General features: G+C 41.4%; 1 protein-coding gene across 4 annotated transcripts in view; it reads left to right on the top strand.

The window, feature by feature from the left end:
* The window catches only part of fgd4a (FYVE, RhoGEF and PH domain containing 4a), a 51135-nt gene extending 33103 nt beyond the window's left edge, over window positions 1-18032 (top strand). For 3 of the 4 annotated variants that reach the window (XM_044355745.1, XM_044355747.1, XM_044355746.1), the window contains 16 exons: window positions 6955-7107; window positions 7785-8001; window positions 10610-11039; window positions 13914-14003; window positions 14239-14384; window positions 14498-14654; window positions 14748-14886; window positions 14996-15054; window positions 15161-15307; window positions 15635-15807; window positions 16181-16211; window positions 16328-16408; window positions 16538-16663; window positions 17198-17338; window positions 17445-17585; window positions 17684-18032. In XM_044355745.1, coding sequence (XP_044211680.1) covers window positions 6955-7107; window positions 7785-8001; window positions 10610-11039; window positions 13914-14003; window positions 14239-14384; window positions 14498-14654; window positions 14748-14886; window positions 14996-15054; window positions 15161-15307; window positions 15635-15807; window positions 16181-16211; window positions 16328-16408; window positions 16538-16663; window positions 17198-17338; window positions 17445-17585; window positions 17684-17947 — 2495 coding nt within the window. In that variant the 3' untranslated portion in view covers window positions 17948-18032. Of the gene's footprint in view, window positions 1-6954; window positions 7108-7784; window positions 8002-8449; window positions 8634-10609; window positions 11040-13913; window positions 14004-14238; window positions 14385-14497; window positions 14655-14747; window positions 14887-14995; window positions 15055-15160; window positions 15308-15634; window positions 15808-16180; window positions 16212-16327; window positions 16409-16537; window positions 16664-17197; window positions 17339-17444; window positions 17586-17683 lie in introns of those variants that run through there. The other variant, XM_044355748.1, reaches the window with a different exon arrangement.
* The last annotated feature ends 1533 nt before the right edge of the window (window positions 18033-19565 follow it).

The raw sequence follows: 19565 nt of genomic DNA, 5'->3' as shown, positions 1-19565 counted from the left end.
AGTTTTGTCGACTGTTTTTTCTCGTTTGTCCTGTTTTTACAGCTTTAAATATTTGCACAAGAAATGAGCCTGAGGGGGAGAAGTTGATGTGATGGTAGTTTAAAATAATAAATTCGAGGCTTTGGGCTTCATTTAGAATTTAGCATGGAGATGAGAGAACTGGTGCGTGGCGCTCTAGGCTGCTTTACTGTGGTGTTTGTTAATCATTGATCAGACTAACTGATGCCAGCGGTGGACAGAAAGAAAGAAGCAGTGACTGTTATGTAGGCGAGTGTGTCCTCTACCAGTGATCTTGTTTCACACCAACACTCTGCAACAGGCTTCATTTGTTTGATTAATTTATGATTATGAGAGTAAAACTGATGATATCAATAAGCGAGAGGAAGCTAGAGAACAATTTAATCAGGTTTTTCCTGGTAGGGCTGTGCAACTGCTGAATTTAATATGGCATGAATCCAAATTTCATATCCCCTTGTTGATTTACTGCTGTTCATTTCTACATGTTAACAATCAATAGAGAAGCACTGTCCATGCAGGAGTGTGTAGCTTGCCCCAGTCTCTCATTTGTAGATTTGCAGTTTGTTAGGATGGTAAACTGCTCCTGGATGTGTGTGTGTGTACACTTGTGTGTGTCTTAGTTTATGCGGTTTGTACTTTTTCAAAAGCCACTTAAATAGGGGGTGTGTGAGCGAGAGTGAGGGAGGAGTCATGTACTGTTCTGTGAGACTTCTTGCTGAGCTGAGTCACTTAGCAGCGGGACTGCCTGGGAAGATCGCAAGGAGCCTAAACTTAGTGCTCTTCTGGGACACACACACACTCTCACACACATACAGCGTGGTCCCTCGCTGAGAATACACTCCACAACTGTTTTCCCGGCTGTCTAAAGCATAGGGTGAGTTCATTCACTGGGATTTTAAACTCAACAAAGTATTTTATTTCTACTGTCCTTGTTTAATCCTTCTCCTTAGATTCTCTCTCGCACGTGTTGTCTTCTCTCAATTCTTATTAGATGTACTTGTTACAGCCTTTGATTTTGGCGGATTTGCACCAGACCACGCTTTCAGGACGACTAGAATCAGCTTGCATGCACTCATATTGACCTGCTTTTTGATTTGTTGATTTGTGAGAATGTAAAAATGTTGCAATGTTTGCACTCTAAAACTGGCGGAGCCTTTGATATAATACATTGCCTATGCATTATGTGTGAACAGGATGATTACTGCTCTCCATCATTTCTGACCCCACTTCAACCACAGTGTAACAGTTCAAAGCTGATTTATGGTAAACTGATGTGTGAAGGATTTTTTGATAAGATATTCAGAATATGGCTGTTTACTTCAACTTCGACTCTGATTTCTTCTATCCATCTTCTTCTCTCATGTTCGCTGAGAGTTGTCATCACTCTATCTGTGCAGAAGCTGACTTGAAGCCACCCAGACGCTCTTTAATATGCCAGCCCATTTATTAAGAAGAAGCAGAATTTGTAAAAAGTCCTCTCAGACATTCCCTGTGATCTGAATGTCGCACCCATGGGGCCTAAGACAAAGCCTCGGTTTTGAGCCATGTCATACCCTCCTTAGCCCGGCTTCATGTGCAGCTGGCAGGGTGGGGACACATTCACACTGCACCAAACAGACAGGTGTGCCTTTGTTTCTCAACTAGAGCTCTAACACTGGAGTATCAGCACAGTTTGCCAGAGGGAGAGTTAGGAGGAGGGACAAAAAGGGCAAGACAAGTGACACTTAAAAGACTGGCCAGACAGGCCTGCTGTCAGGTGAGATGGTGATGTCATGAGCTGATGACAGAAATGTCCTGAACGTTCACTTAATAGTGTTTGATTGAGAAGGCTGAGTGGAGATTAGGCAGCTGGCACACCTGGCCACCTGCAAAGCCATGAGGACATTTTGTTTGTGTTCTTAAAGGATAAGGAAGTACCTCAAACTTTGCTGCAGACAAAGGACTCATTGTCCTGTATTGTTTTGCTTTATTTGTTTTTTTTTTGTTTTTTAGATTATTTTTGGGGCATTTTCACCCTCATAGGACAGTCAATAGTGAAGAGGCAGATAGCAGACAAGAGTAGAGAGAGGGTCACCACTTTAGTCCAGAGTTATCTCAAAAACCACTGGATGGATTCCCATGAATAGTGGTATAGACATTATCGTCCCCAGAGGATGTATCCTAATGACCTTGGTGATCTGACTGACATTTTCTTGAGTGCCACCATGAAGTACATATCTGTGGTTTTGAGTAAAATGACTTCAACAACTATTGGATGGATTACCATGAAATTTAGTACAGTAATTCAGTAAGTATTAGTAATTAATTCCCTAAAATTTGAGATTTGTGTCCTTGAATTATGAACTGTTGATTCCTTCAAATAGGCCAAAAGAGTTATGTAGGCATAAGCACTGAGGTTTCATAATTGTCAGGGCATGATTGTGTGTACAAAATTTCAACTCAGTATATTCTGTACTTTGTCCAGATATTCCACTCAGGACCAAAACATTTCACCAACAGATCAACAAGCTTTGCCATCCCTGTAGCCCAACTATCTTAAGCACTAGTTGGGATGATTCACTATTTTCGGACACTGTTTGTTTTTTTGTAGCAGAGAGAGATATTTGTGTCGGAGGGATACATTCCTTCAGCCTCCTTCACCAGCTTTCAGTAAACTCTATTGCTTCTGTTGCTGTGATGTAGCAGAGATCACACTGAGCTCAGGTGAAGAAAGAAAGTAGATCCTCCCTACTCAATCTTTTTGAAAATGAAGATGGACTGGGCAGCGTTTGGTTTCAAACACCTTTGCTTTGAAGAGATTACGACATTGTTCTGTCTCACTGATACACTCACACAGTAAGGGAAGAAGCTGTTTTTAGTTGAATGTTGAGGCTAGGTGCTTTTCAAGCCAATATTTTGCACACGTCTTTACTCACAATGACACCTGACCTTTATGAGAGACTTTCTCATTTCTTAACGCTCTATGTGTAGTTTTGGATTTATTGAGATAGAAGCTGATGCCTCCAGGCTCAGTCTGCTCAGTAGTGAAATAAATTTTGCATCTTCAGAGGGTAACGTGCTTGTTGCCATGGCAGCAAGTCTTCCCATCCTCCAACAAGGACAAAGGCAAAGGTCGAGTATCGGTTTGACTTCTTTATAAACACCTCACTTCCTGGATTGCAGCAGTGCTGCAACAAAGTTTTGGTTTCTATGAAAAGCAGATTACCTATGTACAGTAAAAGCACCAGTGAGGATATAAATATATATTCACTGGCATCACATATAAAATATATTTGTAGCTTTAAAACTGGGGATTGATATGGATCATGCTCCTTGTTCAGCTGAAAGTAGTCTTTTTGTTTATCATTCACATCAACAAGTCTCAGATCCAGACAACAGGGCTCCTTCCCTGTCACACAGATGAGAAAGGAGAATTAAAGTGTTTCCGTGGGGTGGTGGCTGGCTGCTACTAATTTACTGCGCACGGTGGTCTGTCACTTGTGCCAAGCCGGTTTTAATGAGAAGATGCCAGAATAAGTGTGTTACCAGGAACAGAAGTTCCTTCAAAGTGCTCTGGTTCTGAGAAAGGAAGTAAAGATCATCCTGTTTCTTACTGTAACAGGACTGGCTGTGTGTCATTGACCTAATAGTTCTGATAGGAGCTTTCAGACAGACAATCTGATCGTAATTCAAAATCTTGTTCTACACAATTAACAGTGATTTTATGTGGTTCAAATATATTTGTTTTTCCAGATATATCTACTTACATCGCTGTTAAATCTCTCTTGTTCTAATTCAAACATCTTATCTTGAAAAGTGACGCTTAAAATACCTGCACAACTTGCTCTGGTTCAAGTGCAGCACAGTACAGTACAGCACAGAGGTGATTTACAACTGAGGGACTGGTGTTTGACACATTTAATAACAACCCTGGCAGACAGAGTCAGGCTCTGGAGAGCAGACCTCCTGCAATCTTCCAGGATAAATACCGTATGTGGAGCATAATCTGTAGGCGTAGACTTCATTTTGGGCCATATATGTATAAAATGGTGCATAACATGTTGCTGGATGTTTTCTTATGTTTCTCTTAATGTGGCCAAGGGGGAAGCCAAGCACTTAATCAAGAGGAATTCCTGAGGCCGCCTTTAGAATTGATTGGTAATTTTGGGGCCCTGTTTAGAAAGTCTGCTATCCCAAACACAGCGTGGGACCGTTTCCAGTCAGACAGTTGCAAGAGTTGCTGCCTTTAATTACGGTCAGGCTGTAAAAATAGAAACCGTGACTATATGATTCTGTGGGTTTTTTTTTTACTCTTTCTGTTTCAGGATTGCTAAGATAAAGATTACTGTGGAATATATAAATATGGGGCTCCAAGAACCATTTGGGCATGTAGTAACAAAATTTTTGTAAACAAGCTGCATCTGGAAGTATACACCACATATAAAGTATATACATAGGGTATTATAGTTAAAGCTCAATATTTTTATGTTTACAATGGATCAAATGATTATTTCTAATGTGAAAGGTACCATAAGTACTGCTCTCCTTAGCTCTAGGAAGCATTTTAGCTTCTTTCAGCTCATTGTTTTGGTTTTACAGCTTTAATGTTTTGGTTCAGCTGCAGCCAAAAAAGATCTGATAAAGCCAGTGTGCGTTACCTGCCAGGTATCCAAAGGGAGACAGGCAAAGTTTGTAACTAGCTGGTGACCATAGTGGAGCATTTAGCGGCTAAAGAGCCAGATGTTTCCCTCAGGAATTAGTAGCAAAAGAGAGCTAAAAGGAGGGTGAATATTAGATAATATAATATATGGCTAATATATTAATATTAGCCAGAAACACAACTTCAAATGATGCTTATTTGTTCTATGTCTGTTGGATATACAATTGTTCACTAACATGTTCACCATATCAATTTTAGAAGATAAAAAAGGCTTGTTGTGTTTATAGCTTGTTGTGGTTACAGCTTGTTGCGTGGCTCTCATGGCCAAAAATGTAAACTAATGCTTGTTTTTATGTATTTGTCCAGTAGGGATGATGATCATTCTCCAAGATAGAGTTAACTAATTTGATATTCTTTCCTGGAAGTGCAGATGGTTTCAGCTTGGTCTATTTTTGGACAAGAAGAGACAGAGTCCATCAAGAAATTAAGACCTCTTCTTAATTATTTATATCACATGGATGGAAAATTTCTCTTTCCAGTTTACCAATGAACCCCAAACAGAGAAGGACGAGACTTACAGTACCAGTCAAAAGTTTGTAAATGTTTGACTGGTACTGTATCTTTCTGTGATATCGTACTGTGGACCTCTCATGAGTGAAAACAGAACAAACACAAGTTAGAAGTCCAAAGTTCTATAGTTTCTATGCTTTAAGTTTCACTCTACAGCTTCAGGAATAGACCACTACAAACAGTTTATCCATACAAGTTATCCAGGTGCAAAGCTACATCGATTTCTGCACTCAACCTATACATCAATGCTTCTTGTTAAATCACACACGCCCATTTAAGTGATCACCTTAAATGGAAACTAATGGACTAATAGCTTGTAAACTAATGACACTGGCTCCTAGCAATGTAGTTCCATATATGGACTTATGGCCTTACTATGCTGCATGTCGGAGTGTCCACGTTTCATGTTGTATGTGTGTGTGTGTGACTGTGAGGTCAGAGAGAGGTAGATTTAGGCTGCTGTAAACACTGCCAGTCTGTGTGTGTGAATGCGTGTGACTGTCGCTCCATTAAATCAGTCTGTCTGCTCTTTCTAAACACTGATGCTGTACCATCTGTGGCCAGCTGGTTGGATAAAGTCTCGCTGCTGCTGATCATCGACTGGATCATTAGCTGGATAATCAATTGAACTGTCTGAAACTCTCAAATATTTAGTCTTCAGCTCTTCTGGTAGCATAACATAAATGTACTTGCACCAGTGAGTATACAGTACACACTGTGTATAAATACCGTATGATGGTCTGCAGGGATCCCTACAGGTCAGTCAATCGATGAGTTATGAGAGGAATTATCTCTCCCTGTATTAGATACACTGAGGCTTATAAAGTGTGATGACAAGTATGTCTACGAACAGTGATCCTTCAGGCCTTGAAAATCTTTTGTTGTAAATTTGAATAAGCACAGCTGTGAAAGTTTTTGAAAATGAAATTTTCAATTTTTTTATGAAGATTGTGGCTCAGAATAAAGACACAGGCACCAATACTGCAGACAGACATTTAAACTCAGAAACTACTTCTACTTTCTAGCCATTTGGCCTTTTGCTAGTTCATGACTATTTGAATGATATCATTTTTTTTTTTTAACATTTTGCTCCTTACACAGATTATGCATCATGCTGTAGATGACTGCCTTACAATAGTGCCTCACAATAGTGCACTGTTAGTAATCTCAGAAGCTCACTGTTTCTAAAAAATACATGTCATGCAATTTTTTTCATTTGATGCAGCCATAGTGCAGAAAGAAGGAAATGCTGTCATGTATTTAAATATATTACCCAAAATAATTGGGCTTGCTGCAGCTAGAACATACAAGAAAATGCAAAATATTTATTTAAGCATTGAGTTCAAGGAGTTAAATCTGTTAAATCAATGCAGACAGAAAGACAGAGGTCCAGACAGAGCAAATTAGAGTGTCTGAGTAGTGAAAGAGTCAACGAATGGTGGTCTAGGGGTTTAAAGATGCTGACTGGTTCGAGTGCAGCTGGGGACCTTTGCTGTGTGTCATCTCTCTCTCTTCATTTCCTGTCACCTCTATACTGTCCTCTGTCTAATGAAGGGGAAAAACAAATGTTGTCACGTTTACATGAATCACTACATAATGTTTTATGTTATCAACACTCTGCTGTAATCTGTATCATCACATGATTTCATTGTCTGTGAAAAGAAGACATGTTGAATTGTTCTCGCTTTAATGGTTGTGCTTTCTCTCTTTGTCCTTGTGTCCTTCAGCTCTAGGTAGTGGTCTGTCGCGTGAGCACAGTAACCCGCCCAGTGTGCAGGAGTGTCTGAGTCGGGCGGGTGGTGGGAAGAGTGAGAAGAGCAGGAGAGGGGTCAATGGAAGAGGCCCCAGCAGCAGACCTCAGCTGCCGACTAAACCACAAGGTAGGCCGACATAATGACAGCTCACAACACATTCAGCCAAACACCGCATGGTGGGAGGGCCAGATGACACAATTGTTACAGCATATCAATCTATGATTCATATGTAAACTTAGTGAGAAGATTCTGAGACTCATTGTTCAGTCTTAGTATGACCTTTATGTTAAAAACATTCCATTGTGCTCACTATGTAATTCTCAAGAAACACTACAGCATGCTGTATGACTGTCCACATGATCAGGCCACCACAGGGAAACAGTGAAAACAGGAATAACCTTACGTAAGTTGGCCTGGGATCAGTGAACCCTGTACCTCGTTCCTCTTTTATTTGAGCTGAGTAAATCATTCCACACAGATAAAACAAGAAACAGAGGTTCCTTCTCTCTGCTGCTGTAAATCATGCAGGAAATTTAATTCCCAAATGCGTGATTTGTGAGAAAAGTGAAACTACTCCTCTATGCAGAGCTGGGTAACATGTTTCTTACATTTAGGATGTTTAATACAGGTCAGTGTCCTGCATGTGGTGTCAATTGGAATAGCTCATACTGCCCTCTTCAGCTCCAAACTGACATTGCAGTGACTAGTGACAGTAAAGACAAAAATCAAGGTGATCATCTACATCTACAAGTGTCCAAGAGAGTCGCTCATGTGCGTATTTTTTTCTTTCGTCTTCTCTCCAGTGCCTCCAAAGCCAGCACACCTCCAGAGCCCGGTGACAGAGCTCTCGTCCCCGCTGAGCCACATCCAGAAACCACCGCTTAGATCGGGCATGGAGGAGGGAGGTGGAGGAGGAGGAGGAGGAGGAGGAGGGGGAGGAAGAGGGGCTGTGAACCGGGAGAGAGCCAGAGAGAAACACTCCAAAGTCTCAGACCTCATCAGTCGCTTTGAGGAGAACAGGTAGGGGCTTTTTACTCTTTTCTGGTGTGTGGTTTTCCTTCTTTAAGGTTCACAATTATGGAGAAAATCATGTGAAAATATATGCTGTAAAGAAGAGTTGAAGGATTAGATTTGTGTAAGAAGCTGCTCATTTCATTTGATCCCAATCTGTTTTGTGATATTATTCTGTAAAAGTGGCTCTTGAATATTGCTCTCGCTCGAGAAAATTTAGCTGATTCAAAACATTATCGACCAGCTTAGCAATTTTTGCCATGATAGATTGGTTCTGCTTGAATAACTCCATCCACGTCACTTAATGGCTTTTGTAAAAAAGCGACCTAATTCAGGCTGTTGTAATCGCAGTGACGCCACAAGAAGGCAGAAATGGAAAAGCTTTCTTTCCTAACGTTTCCTACATCAGTTATTTCAAGGAGTAAAAGCAGAAGTGCTTCGATTAAAGTCTTTAGGCCTGACTCATTGATAGTAGTTCAGGCGAGAGCTTTAGACGGCACAAGTGGAGATTAGCCCGTGCTTCACAAGCCAAGCGTTAGCAAGGGGATGAAAGGAGATTTATACAGGCGAGGGGAAACACAGCTCCTCATTCAGTTGTGGGACAGGACTCAGCGTGGTGAGATGAAACCCAGGAGAATGAGGTAGGAGCTCTTTGACCAACTCTTCCATTCTCATCTTCGTTGTCCGCACTTCGATCTTATTGCTGTTGGCTGTTCTTTTACACAAACTCTAAACAAACCTTTTTTTGGGCTTTATATCTTTTTTTTATCACAAGTAAACTAAGTTTTGATTGTAGCTGCAGCCTTGCATATGTGAGAGAGGCTCACTGATGGTGGTGAGACAATGGTGCCCTTGTCCTGACTGCTCATACAGTAGATCCCAAAAATATTCAGTCTGCAGCAGTAGGCCACTAAAATCTCACTCAGTCTAGAGCTTCAGCCTGTAGCCTCACATTCAATTTCTACTTACTTATTTCTACTTATTTTCTCTGACCTGGGTTTCTGAAAACAGAATTTCTGTATCCAACCGGAATCCCAGGTGTTGTCATCACATTTTGTAATGTGAAATGAGGTTAATCAGAGGAATCGGGTGTATCTTTTTCATTCAGACTCTGCTGGGCTGTGGGGATTAGCCCTCTAGTGGCCCTGGAACTGAAGAGAAAGGCCTGCAGCTTCCGAGAACTGAATTAGCCTGCTAATATACTAATCTGGTTCACATGGCACTTGGCTGCCTGAAAGGCACCTAGACTGCCACATGGCAAGTGAAGCCGTTCTTAATTCTTGTCTAACTCAGCCTGCAGAGGCTGTTTTAAAACACTGTCATGTGCTGGAACACTTACTGCGCTATTTATATGCAAAGAGGAACTGCTGCATACACCTACACACTACAAAGTGAAGTTTATCTGTGTGTGTGTGTGTGTGTTTCTGAAAACAGTATTAAATATCTCTCACCTCTACTTATGGTATTATTATTCAGTCTTCCTCTGAGAGGTAAGGGTGATATTGTTTCATGTTCAAACATCTCAGGTGGCCCAAGGCCCAGAAGTGATTCATCTGTAGTGTTTCACCAGCCTGTTGTTGTTCCTCTATTTTTACACATTTCCTGTTTCTACCGGACATCGAGATGGCGTGCAACAGTGAACGTGACTGAGTATAAGTATCACCTGCTTGGCTGATGTTTTATGGATCAGTAAAGGTTAGATTACAGATATGGTATCTCTTATTTCTTTTCTGCCAGAAATAGTGATGTTCCAAGCGCTAGAAGTTTTTCATAGATCTGATTTGTGGTCAGCTTTACAAAAAGAAACGAGGCTTCGGCAGAACTGAACAGAGATACTATAGCTACTGTAGGTTGCAGCGTACCGTAAGAACGGAGGCTCGGAGGATCCAACACAGGGAAACAGCTGGACTGGCTGCCGGGTACAGGATGTAGAGCAGCTGAATGGTTACATTGTACGTGCATGTGTGAGTGTGTATGAGATGAGTGTGTATTTGTGTTAATCTAGCTTCCAGCCCTGCGCTGTATTTCAAATTGTCTTGTGCAATCTGTTTTTCCGTTTCATTCATGTTCAAGCAGCGGATGAAAAAGACACAGATTTCCAAATTTTCAAGATATAACACAGCTTTTCCACGTGTGTGTGTGTGTGTGTGTGTATGTGTGTGTGTGTCTGGAAGGAAGTAGGACAGCATCTATCTCTGGGGAGTAGTGTTGTAGCTCTCGTCCTCCTCCTTTGCTCCTCCTGTCCTCCTCATTACTGTACCTCCACTCCTTCTCTGCTTTACACACACACACACACACACACACACACACACACACACACATACAAACATCCTCTGCACTGCACCAGGCTCATAAGACAGAGGGAAGTTTGTACATCTCCACAGTTTTATTTTTAACCCTCACACTCACGTGCAAAAGCTCTCCTCTTACCGTTGTGCCCCACACTGCTGCCCCACTGATCACTGTGTCAGCTTGAGCAGCTACTGAACAGACTCTGGTCTTTTTCCCTCCCTTTTCCTCTACTTTTTTATTTTTTGGAAGGCTGTTAGTGAACTCTCTCCGTGTCTCTCGTTGTGCTGATCAACTTCCTCCTTTCCTTTTTCCTCTGTTCCTCCAGCAACACAGAGAACAAGAGAGACGTTTCACCGCTAAAGATCAGCAAGTCGTCCAACTGCAGCCCAGCTCACCACGCCTACCAGAAGCAGACAGACACTGGCAGGATTCAGGAGAACCGGTCGGCCGCAGATTTGGGCTCAGCACCGGCCGAGCCACAGGATGCTCGCAAGCCGGCAGCTAACGGGGTGCTAGCACAGATGGAGCAGGACAAGGAGAAGGAGGATAAAAAGGAGGGGAACGATGAAAGTGTGAGGATAGAGACTGCTGGGCTGGTGAATGGAGATATGGGGGACGGGAGCACAGAACAGAGTGATGATCATTCGCCTCCACACACAGGCAGGACTGGTACAGAAAGCCACATGGAGAATGAGGACAGTGGAACTAAAACAGAGAGTGAACACAGAAATGAAGAAGGGAGCACAGACCAAAAGGTACGTGCAAGTCTGCTGGTAGATTTTCCACATGTTGACTTTGCTGTGTGTGTTAAATCCCCTGTGTCATATATTTATGAGCTGACAGAGCTGAGCTACCTGCTGTCTTGTTGCTCTGAGTCTGCAGTCTCTGATAGATAAACTGTCAGCATTTATTTAAGCTCTGGGCTTTCAGCACAATTAAATTCTCTGAACTAATTCAGCTCCGGGTCACTCTAACATCGTAAAGATAGAGTTACAAGGGGAGAAGTGTTTGTGTATGTGTATGTGTGTGTGTGTGTATCTCTCATTCATTACTCGTGAGTGAGTGTGTGTGTGTGTGAGGGGTTATTTTCTGCAAAGGCCAAACAGATGTTGAATACTTGAGCAGCTGAGACTGTGCCTTTGCAACCTCCCCCCGTGGGAGTCTATGGTGCCTGTTGTTGTGTAGCGATTATAACTATCTCAAGTTCAGATCACTCTCTGTCTTCTCAGTGTTGAAAACAACCATGCAGTTGGCATGGTATGGAAGAGGAAGAGCAATGAGCTATGCCAAAATAATCTGCACTTCCGATCTCACTAGACACTCTGTGGTTAAATGTTCTTAACCTTTCAGTCATAGTAACACATTGTTTTATTGGTGATGATGACCTGATAAGGTGCATTGTCAAGTTGAAACTTTGGTGATTGACTTAGTTCTTCATTTTTTGGATGTTAAGCCACTGCATGTTCCAACCAGTCTATTCTAGTAGCCAAACAAGGCATTCAATCAATTCAATCTTTGAGTGGCTTTATTTCAGTTATTGGATTTCTAATCAGATCATTTGTGTGCACTGTTGAACGTCTTTGTGCTGGTTGATACTACAGCTTCATAAACTCTTCCATTCAAACAGATTAGTGGGAATGTGCCTTTATGTTTGCCTTTTTGAGTGGTGATAGAAGTACTCAGATCACAACCACTAGTGTAAAAATACTCCATTACAAGTAAAAGTCCTGCATTTAAAATCCTACTTAAGTAAAAGTACGGTATTCTGAGCAAAATGTACTTACAGTGTCAAAAGTGAAAGTGTGCATTCAGCAGACAAATGTCTCCTTTACTACATTATTATCAGATTGTAGTGTTGCATCAAAGTGTACTATACTGTAAGTGCTGCTGTAGCTGGTCATGGTAGAGCTAGTTTTTACTACCTAACAAGATATATCTTATGAAGTAACATATAAGAGAGGTCCTGAGATGATTAATGGAGGAGGAAAGAAGGAAAACCAAAGTTCTGGTACTCAAATTTATATTAATTATTTCGGCTTTTTTTCCCTAATCTTTGATTTTTTTTTTAAAATACTGTAACATTTGACCTCTTTGAGCCTTGAGAAGTTATTTAAATGAAACCTCAGACATGTGAAATGTGACAAGGGGCCTCAACCTGACACTGCTTTTCTGTAAGGAGTCACAAGACAAACATGTTGGGGTCCACTGGTTTAATCTTTAGCTATGTATAGTATTCTAAAAACTTATCTTATGCTTTTTTTTAATGTATAATGTTAAATGAAAAGTAACTAGTTGATGTGTAAAAAGTACAATATTTCCCTCTGAGTTGTGGAGGAGTAGAAGTGTAAAGTAGATTAAAATGGCATTACTCAAGTTAAGTACCTCAGAGGTGTACTTTAGTACAGTATATGAGTAAATGTACTTAATTACTTTCCACCACTTAAAAGTCATGTATTGTTCATGTGAAATTCTACCCTTCAATTGCTTTCAACATATTCTGAAACATAGTAATCTCGGAAAATAAATTCAAATACGGGACAGAACGTTGAACCTTCACCTTAGGAACAATCATTTTACAAAATCTCACCAGAGAATTGGCAACACTGTGGACGTATTGACAAATGAGTAATGTGGAAATGTGAGTCTGATTGTTCTCGAGCCGCTCAGCCACCCACATGTGAGAGGAAGATACAGCTTCTCTGTGGTTATGCATTAATGTGAAATATTCTGCTGCCATGGTCATTATGTCTGTGCCGGTGTCCTGCCAGCTGTCCTGGCATGCAACAAAAACATTTCATCACATCACTATGCATGTGGAGTGTTTTGCTGTGTACATTTTGAGGCTTCAGTTGTTGTCTGCCATACTCATGATTGTCTGTCACACAATGCTCAGTTACTCTTTGGATTTGGTGTCATTTCCCTCTCCCACATTTTCATTTCCTGTTCTCAAAGCCCCTGCTACACCACAGTCCAGCCTACTATCAGCTCAGTGTTAAAACACACACCAGTGCTACATGCGGCTGTACGCGGCAAAAATGAAACAGCACTTAACACAAGGCTGCACTCAAACGGCAGATGAGCCACTGAGGCGTTAAGTACAATAAATACACGAGTTGCTATGAACATTTTCTCACTGAAACACAGGAAATGCAACATGTTGCTCATCTTAAAACAACCATTCACTCTTTAGTAGCTCTTTTAAAAAGAGCTGTGAAATCCGTCTTCAAATGAGCTCAGTGAACTGAAGCAAACAGGAACTTGCAGAGGGATGGGAAACTACAGTCGCAAGTGTCAACAATGTGGGTCAAACCAAATATGTGAGCTTCAGACATTTTGTCCTACACTTCTGCATTATTTTAACTCCGTTCTCGGTGTTGAGAAGATCATGAGGCCCCTTTTTCCTTCCAGCCTTAGACATCGGACAATACCAATTACTCATCATTAGACAGGTAGTAGACTGAAACGGTCATTATGCCGACTATGAACCGTATGACCATGCTGCTGACTTTCTAGCTCAACAGAAGATCACTTTTACACCTCACTAGTTCATTAATGATGAGAAGTTACTCAAGATGTCACTTGGCACGCATTTAAAAAGTCCCACTAACATACCCTCTATGTTTTCCCAGGAGACAAATGAACAGAAGCTGTTTAAGATCGCCAGCGAGCTCTTGCAGACAGAGAAGGCCTATGTAGCGCGTCTGAACCTGCTTGACCAGGTGAGGAACTCAGTGATAGCTTCACTTCTCTATTTTGACCAGATCACAGTATCATATCAAGAGTTTGCGGACATTACATTTATTATGTAACAGTAGAGAGTCTTTGATGCAGAAATGTGAAGTAAGAAGCATAGTAAAACATTTTAGAGCAGAACAGCTTTATGTAAGATTACATTTACTGTGAATTTTCTATCATTTGTCCCTTATCAATCTTATATTGTTTACGACTCTCCAGGAATTCTGTGCTAAGCTAATGGAGGAGGCAAATAAAGGAACATTCCCAGTGGATGTGGTGAAGAACATCTTCTCCAACATCTCCTCCATCAACGCCTTTCACAGCCAGTTCCTGCTTCCAGATTTGGAGAAACGTATGGGAGAATGGTGAGTTTTAACCCCAAAATTAACTAATATGCTAGCATGCTCTCCACATTACCGTTAACAAACTCACACAATACACCGATTAGGGATTCATCACCCTTTCTCCTTCTCTGTAGGGAGTCCACACCCCGGATCGGAGACATCCTGCAGAAACTCACACCCTTCCTCAAGATGTACGCAGAGTACGTGAAGAATTTCGACAAGGCCATGGAGGTGCTGAAACAGTGGACCGACCGCTCGCCTCAATTCAAGGCCATCATTCAGGAGATACAGGTAAGCTGAGCAAGATGCATGTGCAATATGCAAATGTGCTCCAAAACATTAAAAGTAAAGTGGAATTCAAGCTTTTTGGCTATTTCCGGGCAGAGTCAAGAGGCTTGCGGCTGCCTGACGCTTCAGCATCACATGTTGGAGCCGGTGCAGAGAGTTCCTCGCTATGAGATGCTGCTTAAAGACTATTTGAAGAAGCTGCCTCAGGACGACCCTGACCGACGAGATGCAGAAAGTGAGTAGAACTACCTAAACTTTTTACTGCAAGGTGCCATCTCTATTTCAGACAAGATATACTTCAAGATGTCACTCCTGGTTAAGTTAAATTAATTTTCTTTTTCCAGAATCGTTAGAAATTATTGCCACAGCAGCCACTCACTCCAACAGCGCCATACGAAAATCTGTAAGTATAGACGCTGATTAAACCATTTTTTATTTATAGATTTATAATACAGAATCTCTCCATCAAATTAATGTCTGACTAAAATAAATGTCCCGTCCTCATTTAGGAGAATCTAAAGAAACTCTTGGAGATATACGAGATGGTGGGGGAGGAGGAGGACATCGTTAACCCCTCTAATGAGTTCATCAAAGAGGGCCACATCCTGAAGCTGGCAGCCAGGAACACCTCCGCTATGGAGCGATATCTCTTTCTGGTAAGAGAAACTGTCTCTCACAACACAAAAACACATTCTTATGTAGTGAATGTAGTGAAGGACACCGCAGACAAATATGCTGAAGCAAGACTTCGCCTGCACAAGTCAAATTGAAACAAGTAAATCATTTCATGCCAGGAACACCTCTGTGTAAGGATACATCGGGGGCACATATTCAAATCTCTCAATTACTGATATTGCCAGATGATGTAATTATGCTCTGGCTGTTTCTGATTAGTTTCAGACTGGATGTCTCCCATTTGCAGGATATCTGCAAATCTGCATATCTGCAGACTGCCGCCCTTGACTTGTTTCTTTTTCCGCCAGTTCAACAACATGCTGTTGTACTGCGTGCCCAAATTCAGCCTGGGAGGGCCCAAGTACACAGTGAGGACACGGATCGGCATCGACGGCATGAAGGTCGTGGAAACAACCAATGAGGACTACCCTCATACCTTCCAGGTGTCAGGGAAGGAGAGGATGCTGGAGCTACAAGCCAGGTACATTTTACACAGAAATTTCACACACAATACACTAAGTTTGATAGTCATTACAAAAATGTAATTAAAAGAATACACAAATTGCTGAATAAAAATCATCCTTTCAACAGTCCCAACTGTTGAAGTTTTATTGCAAACCCTGTAAAAAGGTGCAAATAAATCTCAGACACTCCCATAATTGTATGTAATTTCTACCCCACACATTATAATTTCACTTATATATGGGAGACCACCTAAATGAGCACACCCAAGGTTCATATTTCAATCCTGTACATCTCTAAATAAAGTCTGCGACCACAGCTAACTGCTATGTTGGTGTGACTTGAGATTCTCACTGTTTTTAATTCTTCTGGCTTTATTTTTCCCCTTTCAGCTCAGAACAGGACAAGGCAGACTGGATAAAGGTACACACAGTACTGTACAATCACAGTAAACCTCCGATTGCTTGTTTTGTTGAATGATGTTTCTTTGAAACTAATTTAAAGTGAGTCAGACATAATTTGATATTTTTATCCTTCAGGCTTTCCAGGAGACCATCGAGATCTTCCAGCAAAAAAATGAGTCATTCAAGAGTGCGTCTAAAGATGTGGAGGAAGTATCGGTCAGTATCACACAATGTCACTCAAGAGTTACACTGTTCCAAACAAACTTGCTTCCCCGCCGGGTGATTACTCCCTTTTCATGAGCTGACGCCTTTCTTCACTGTTTCGGTTTTTCTTTTTTAATACAGAATGCAGAGCTGGGGAAGCGTGCCCCGCGTTGGATCCGCGACAATGAAGTGACAATGTGTATGAAATGTAAAGAGTCTTTCAATGCTCTGACACGGCGGAGGCACCACTGCAGAGCCTGTGGCTATGTAAGTAATCTTATTGTCGTTGTGACATGCATAATGCATGTACAGTAGCATGATCAAGGAGTGCTGCAGTGGGGGAAGACCCCATGAGGATAATTTAAAACAACAACAGGGAATTTTAGGCATTCATAGTTTTTGCATTATTTGAATTATAAAATATAAAATAAATAAAATATAAATAAAATATTTAAAAGATGCTGGGCCTAAACACCAAGAAATCATGTAAAACAAGGTTTAATGTTGATGAGTAGTACTGTCTTTAAATGGAAACACTTGCTAGTTTTAACAGAAATGTTTGGATTTGGATTATAAATTTCAATTAGGGATTTCCCTCACCAGAAGTGTCCCTATATAAATGACTTGAATTACATTTAAAATAAATGCAAAAATGACTGAAATAATACAAAAAAGTGCCTAAATGTTCATAGTTACATCAATGATGCTTTAAGTTTCTTCCTCATGGCTTCAATCTTGCTGTCTTCATCACACACAAGAGATGTAACTGTGAGAGTGACTGAGATCTCCTCTTCACTGCAGGTGGTGTGCTGGAAATGCTCAGACAATAAGGCGCCGCTCGAATATGACGGCAACAAGCCGAACAAGGTCTGCAAGGACTGCTACTCCATCCTGGCAGGAAAAGTGGTGACTGAGGAGGGCAAGAAGAAAGGCATCCTGGAGGTAAATTAGGATTTTTTTTTATTATTATTATGTAGAAATACAGGAGCCATGGCAGCGACTTCATCTTTTTTTAATTAATTAATTTGTGGCTGTCTTCCCTGTGCAGATCGAGGCAGCACAGTTCACAGGCAGCAGCATCATGTGTGGCTTCCTGCAGTACTGTGAGAAGAACAAACCCTGGCAGAAGGTGTGGTGCGTCATCCCTGAGAAGGAGTGTCTGGTGCTATACCTCTACGGCGCTCCGCAGGTAAACCACCAAGAATATGATGTAAAAATGTGATCACGTATGTTGACTCCACAGTCGTCCTCACAGATATTTTCTTTATCCCCAACTACTCTCCCTAGGACGTGAAGGCCCAGAGTACCGTCCCTCTCCTGGGTTATTCTGTGGATGACACTGCCCGGCCCACGGACCCTCCAGCCAGCTTCCGCCTCACCCAGTCCAAGTCTGTCCACAACTTTGCTGCTGAAACGGAGGAGCTTAAGCAGCGCTGGCTGAAAGTGATTCGAGTGGCAGTGACCGGGGAAGTGCCGGAATGCCCTCAGCCCAACGGCAGCAACATGATGGACAACAACAACACACAAGACGCGGGTACTGATAGCACATAAGGGTGCGTTTTCTACAAGCAACCAGCTCTCTGACTTCTTTTTTTTTTTTTTTTTTTTACAAGCAAACTGCTATTGGATTGCTCAAGAAAGACAGGATGTGCAGATGTGTACTGCACAAACACAATACAAATGCACACTCTCTATGCTGTCCTTGAAACTGAAAGACTAAATGGAAAAATCAGTGCTGGATAAGCTGCTTTTTCTTGCCACTATCCTATTTCCCACTATATTCTTGGATTTTCTCATAAACTCATCAGCAGCTGTGCTGGATTACTAAAGGACATGTCTGGTACAATCAACACTAGAGCATAGGGGCCTCAGGATTGTTTCCATGTCCCTCAGACAGGCATTTTTAAGGACAGCTCAAAACCGTCTTCATGAACTCTTTCTGTGTCAACTCCACTTGAGCCAGTGCACTACCACAGACTTACAGAGTGCCCTAAAGCAGGATGTGAATCAAAGCAAAAGGAGGGACTAAAATAAGTCTGCTGGTGCTGTAACTCAGCTCTGTGTAACTGTACAGTATAAATGTTTTTTTTTCTTTACAAAAAGGAAGAATTGTGTTTTTATGCACAAAAAATCAGATTCAAACCCTGCTAAGTATGATATAAAGTATTTACAGTATTTCCTCATTTCTTTGCTTGAGAAGAGGGCTCCCGAACTGCCAAAAAGAGCATGTGGTTGAATGTACATCCTCTTGTCCCTCAACGTGGATGTATGTTGGCTGATCTGTCTGCCTGCTTGCAAGTGGTAGTAGCTGTACTAGAGAGCGCGTTTTCTGTTACGCTAAAGGAACTAATTTGCAAATCAACTAGTTTTATCTTCACACAGCCAGCTGACAGTAGAGTAGGTTGAGCCTAAATTACCAGCTTCATAATGGCCTGTAGGGATAAATCCCCTCTGGCGGTATATATGTTATTTTATATCACAATACCAATATATATCCTGATGCAGTAAATTCCCTGGAAATACAATTGAGGATCCATTTGGTCCATTGGGTCCAACAAATCCCATAATGCAACTCAATAGCTTCTTTCATAAGACCTTTCCTGCTTGTAAAATCCTGTATCAAACCTCACACCCCCACTTTATAACACAGGTTTTGTATCAAATATTTGAAGTCTCATCCTAACTCAAGATAACCTGGATGACATCACTGTGACATCACCGGGATGTTCTCAAGTCTTAAGGTTCCCAGCAGAGATGCAGAAGACATTATACAATGTTTTCACTGGTTGAACAGTACTGTCCTTGACCTTTATGTGTAAAATTGGTGGTATAGCTACATTGGTAAAAACATTAGTCAAATCTTTACCAGGTAATAAATCCTTTGGCCCGCACAGTGCTGTTTGTATTAAAATGGCAGATTGCAATCCTGTGTATTCTTATGTGATATAATAACTGATGGATGATGGTAAATGCCTTGCCTGACTAAAGGTCAGACAAGGCATGGACCACAATTCATTTGGAGAGATGTGCAGGGATCATCAGTGTCTTTGTGTGGCAAGGTTTTCTATTTAGATGCAAATGCAGCACAATCACAGAAAATATAGCAAGCTGGTGCAAGAATTGTAAATGCTGTAAGTAATTTTATTATTTAAAGTAATTTATAGAGTAT

This window comes from Thunnus albacares, chromosome 7, assembly GCF_914725855.1.
Source record: "Thunnus albacares chromosome 7, fThuAlb1.1, whole genome shotgun sequence".
In the NCBI taxonomy this organism is placed as follows: Eukaryota; Metazoa; Chordata; class Actinopteri; order Scombriformes; family Scombridae; genus Thunnus; species Thunnus albacares.
This window is presented reverse-complemented; position numbering and strand designations above follow the sequence as displayed.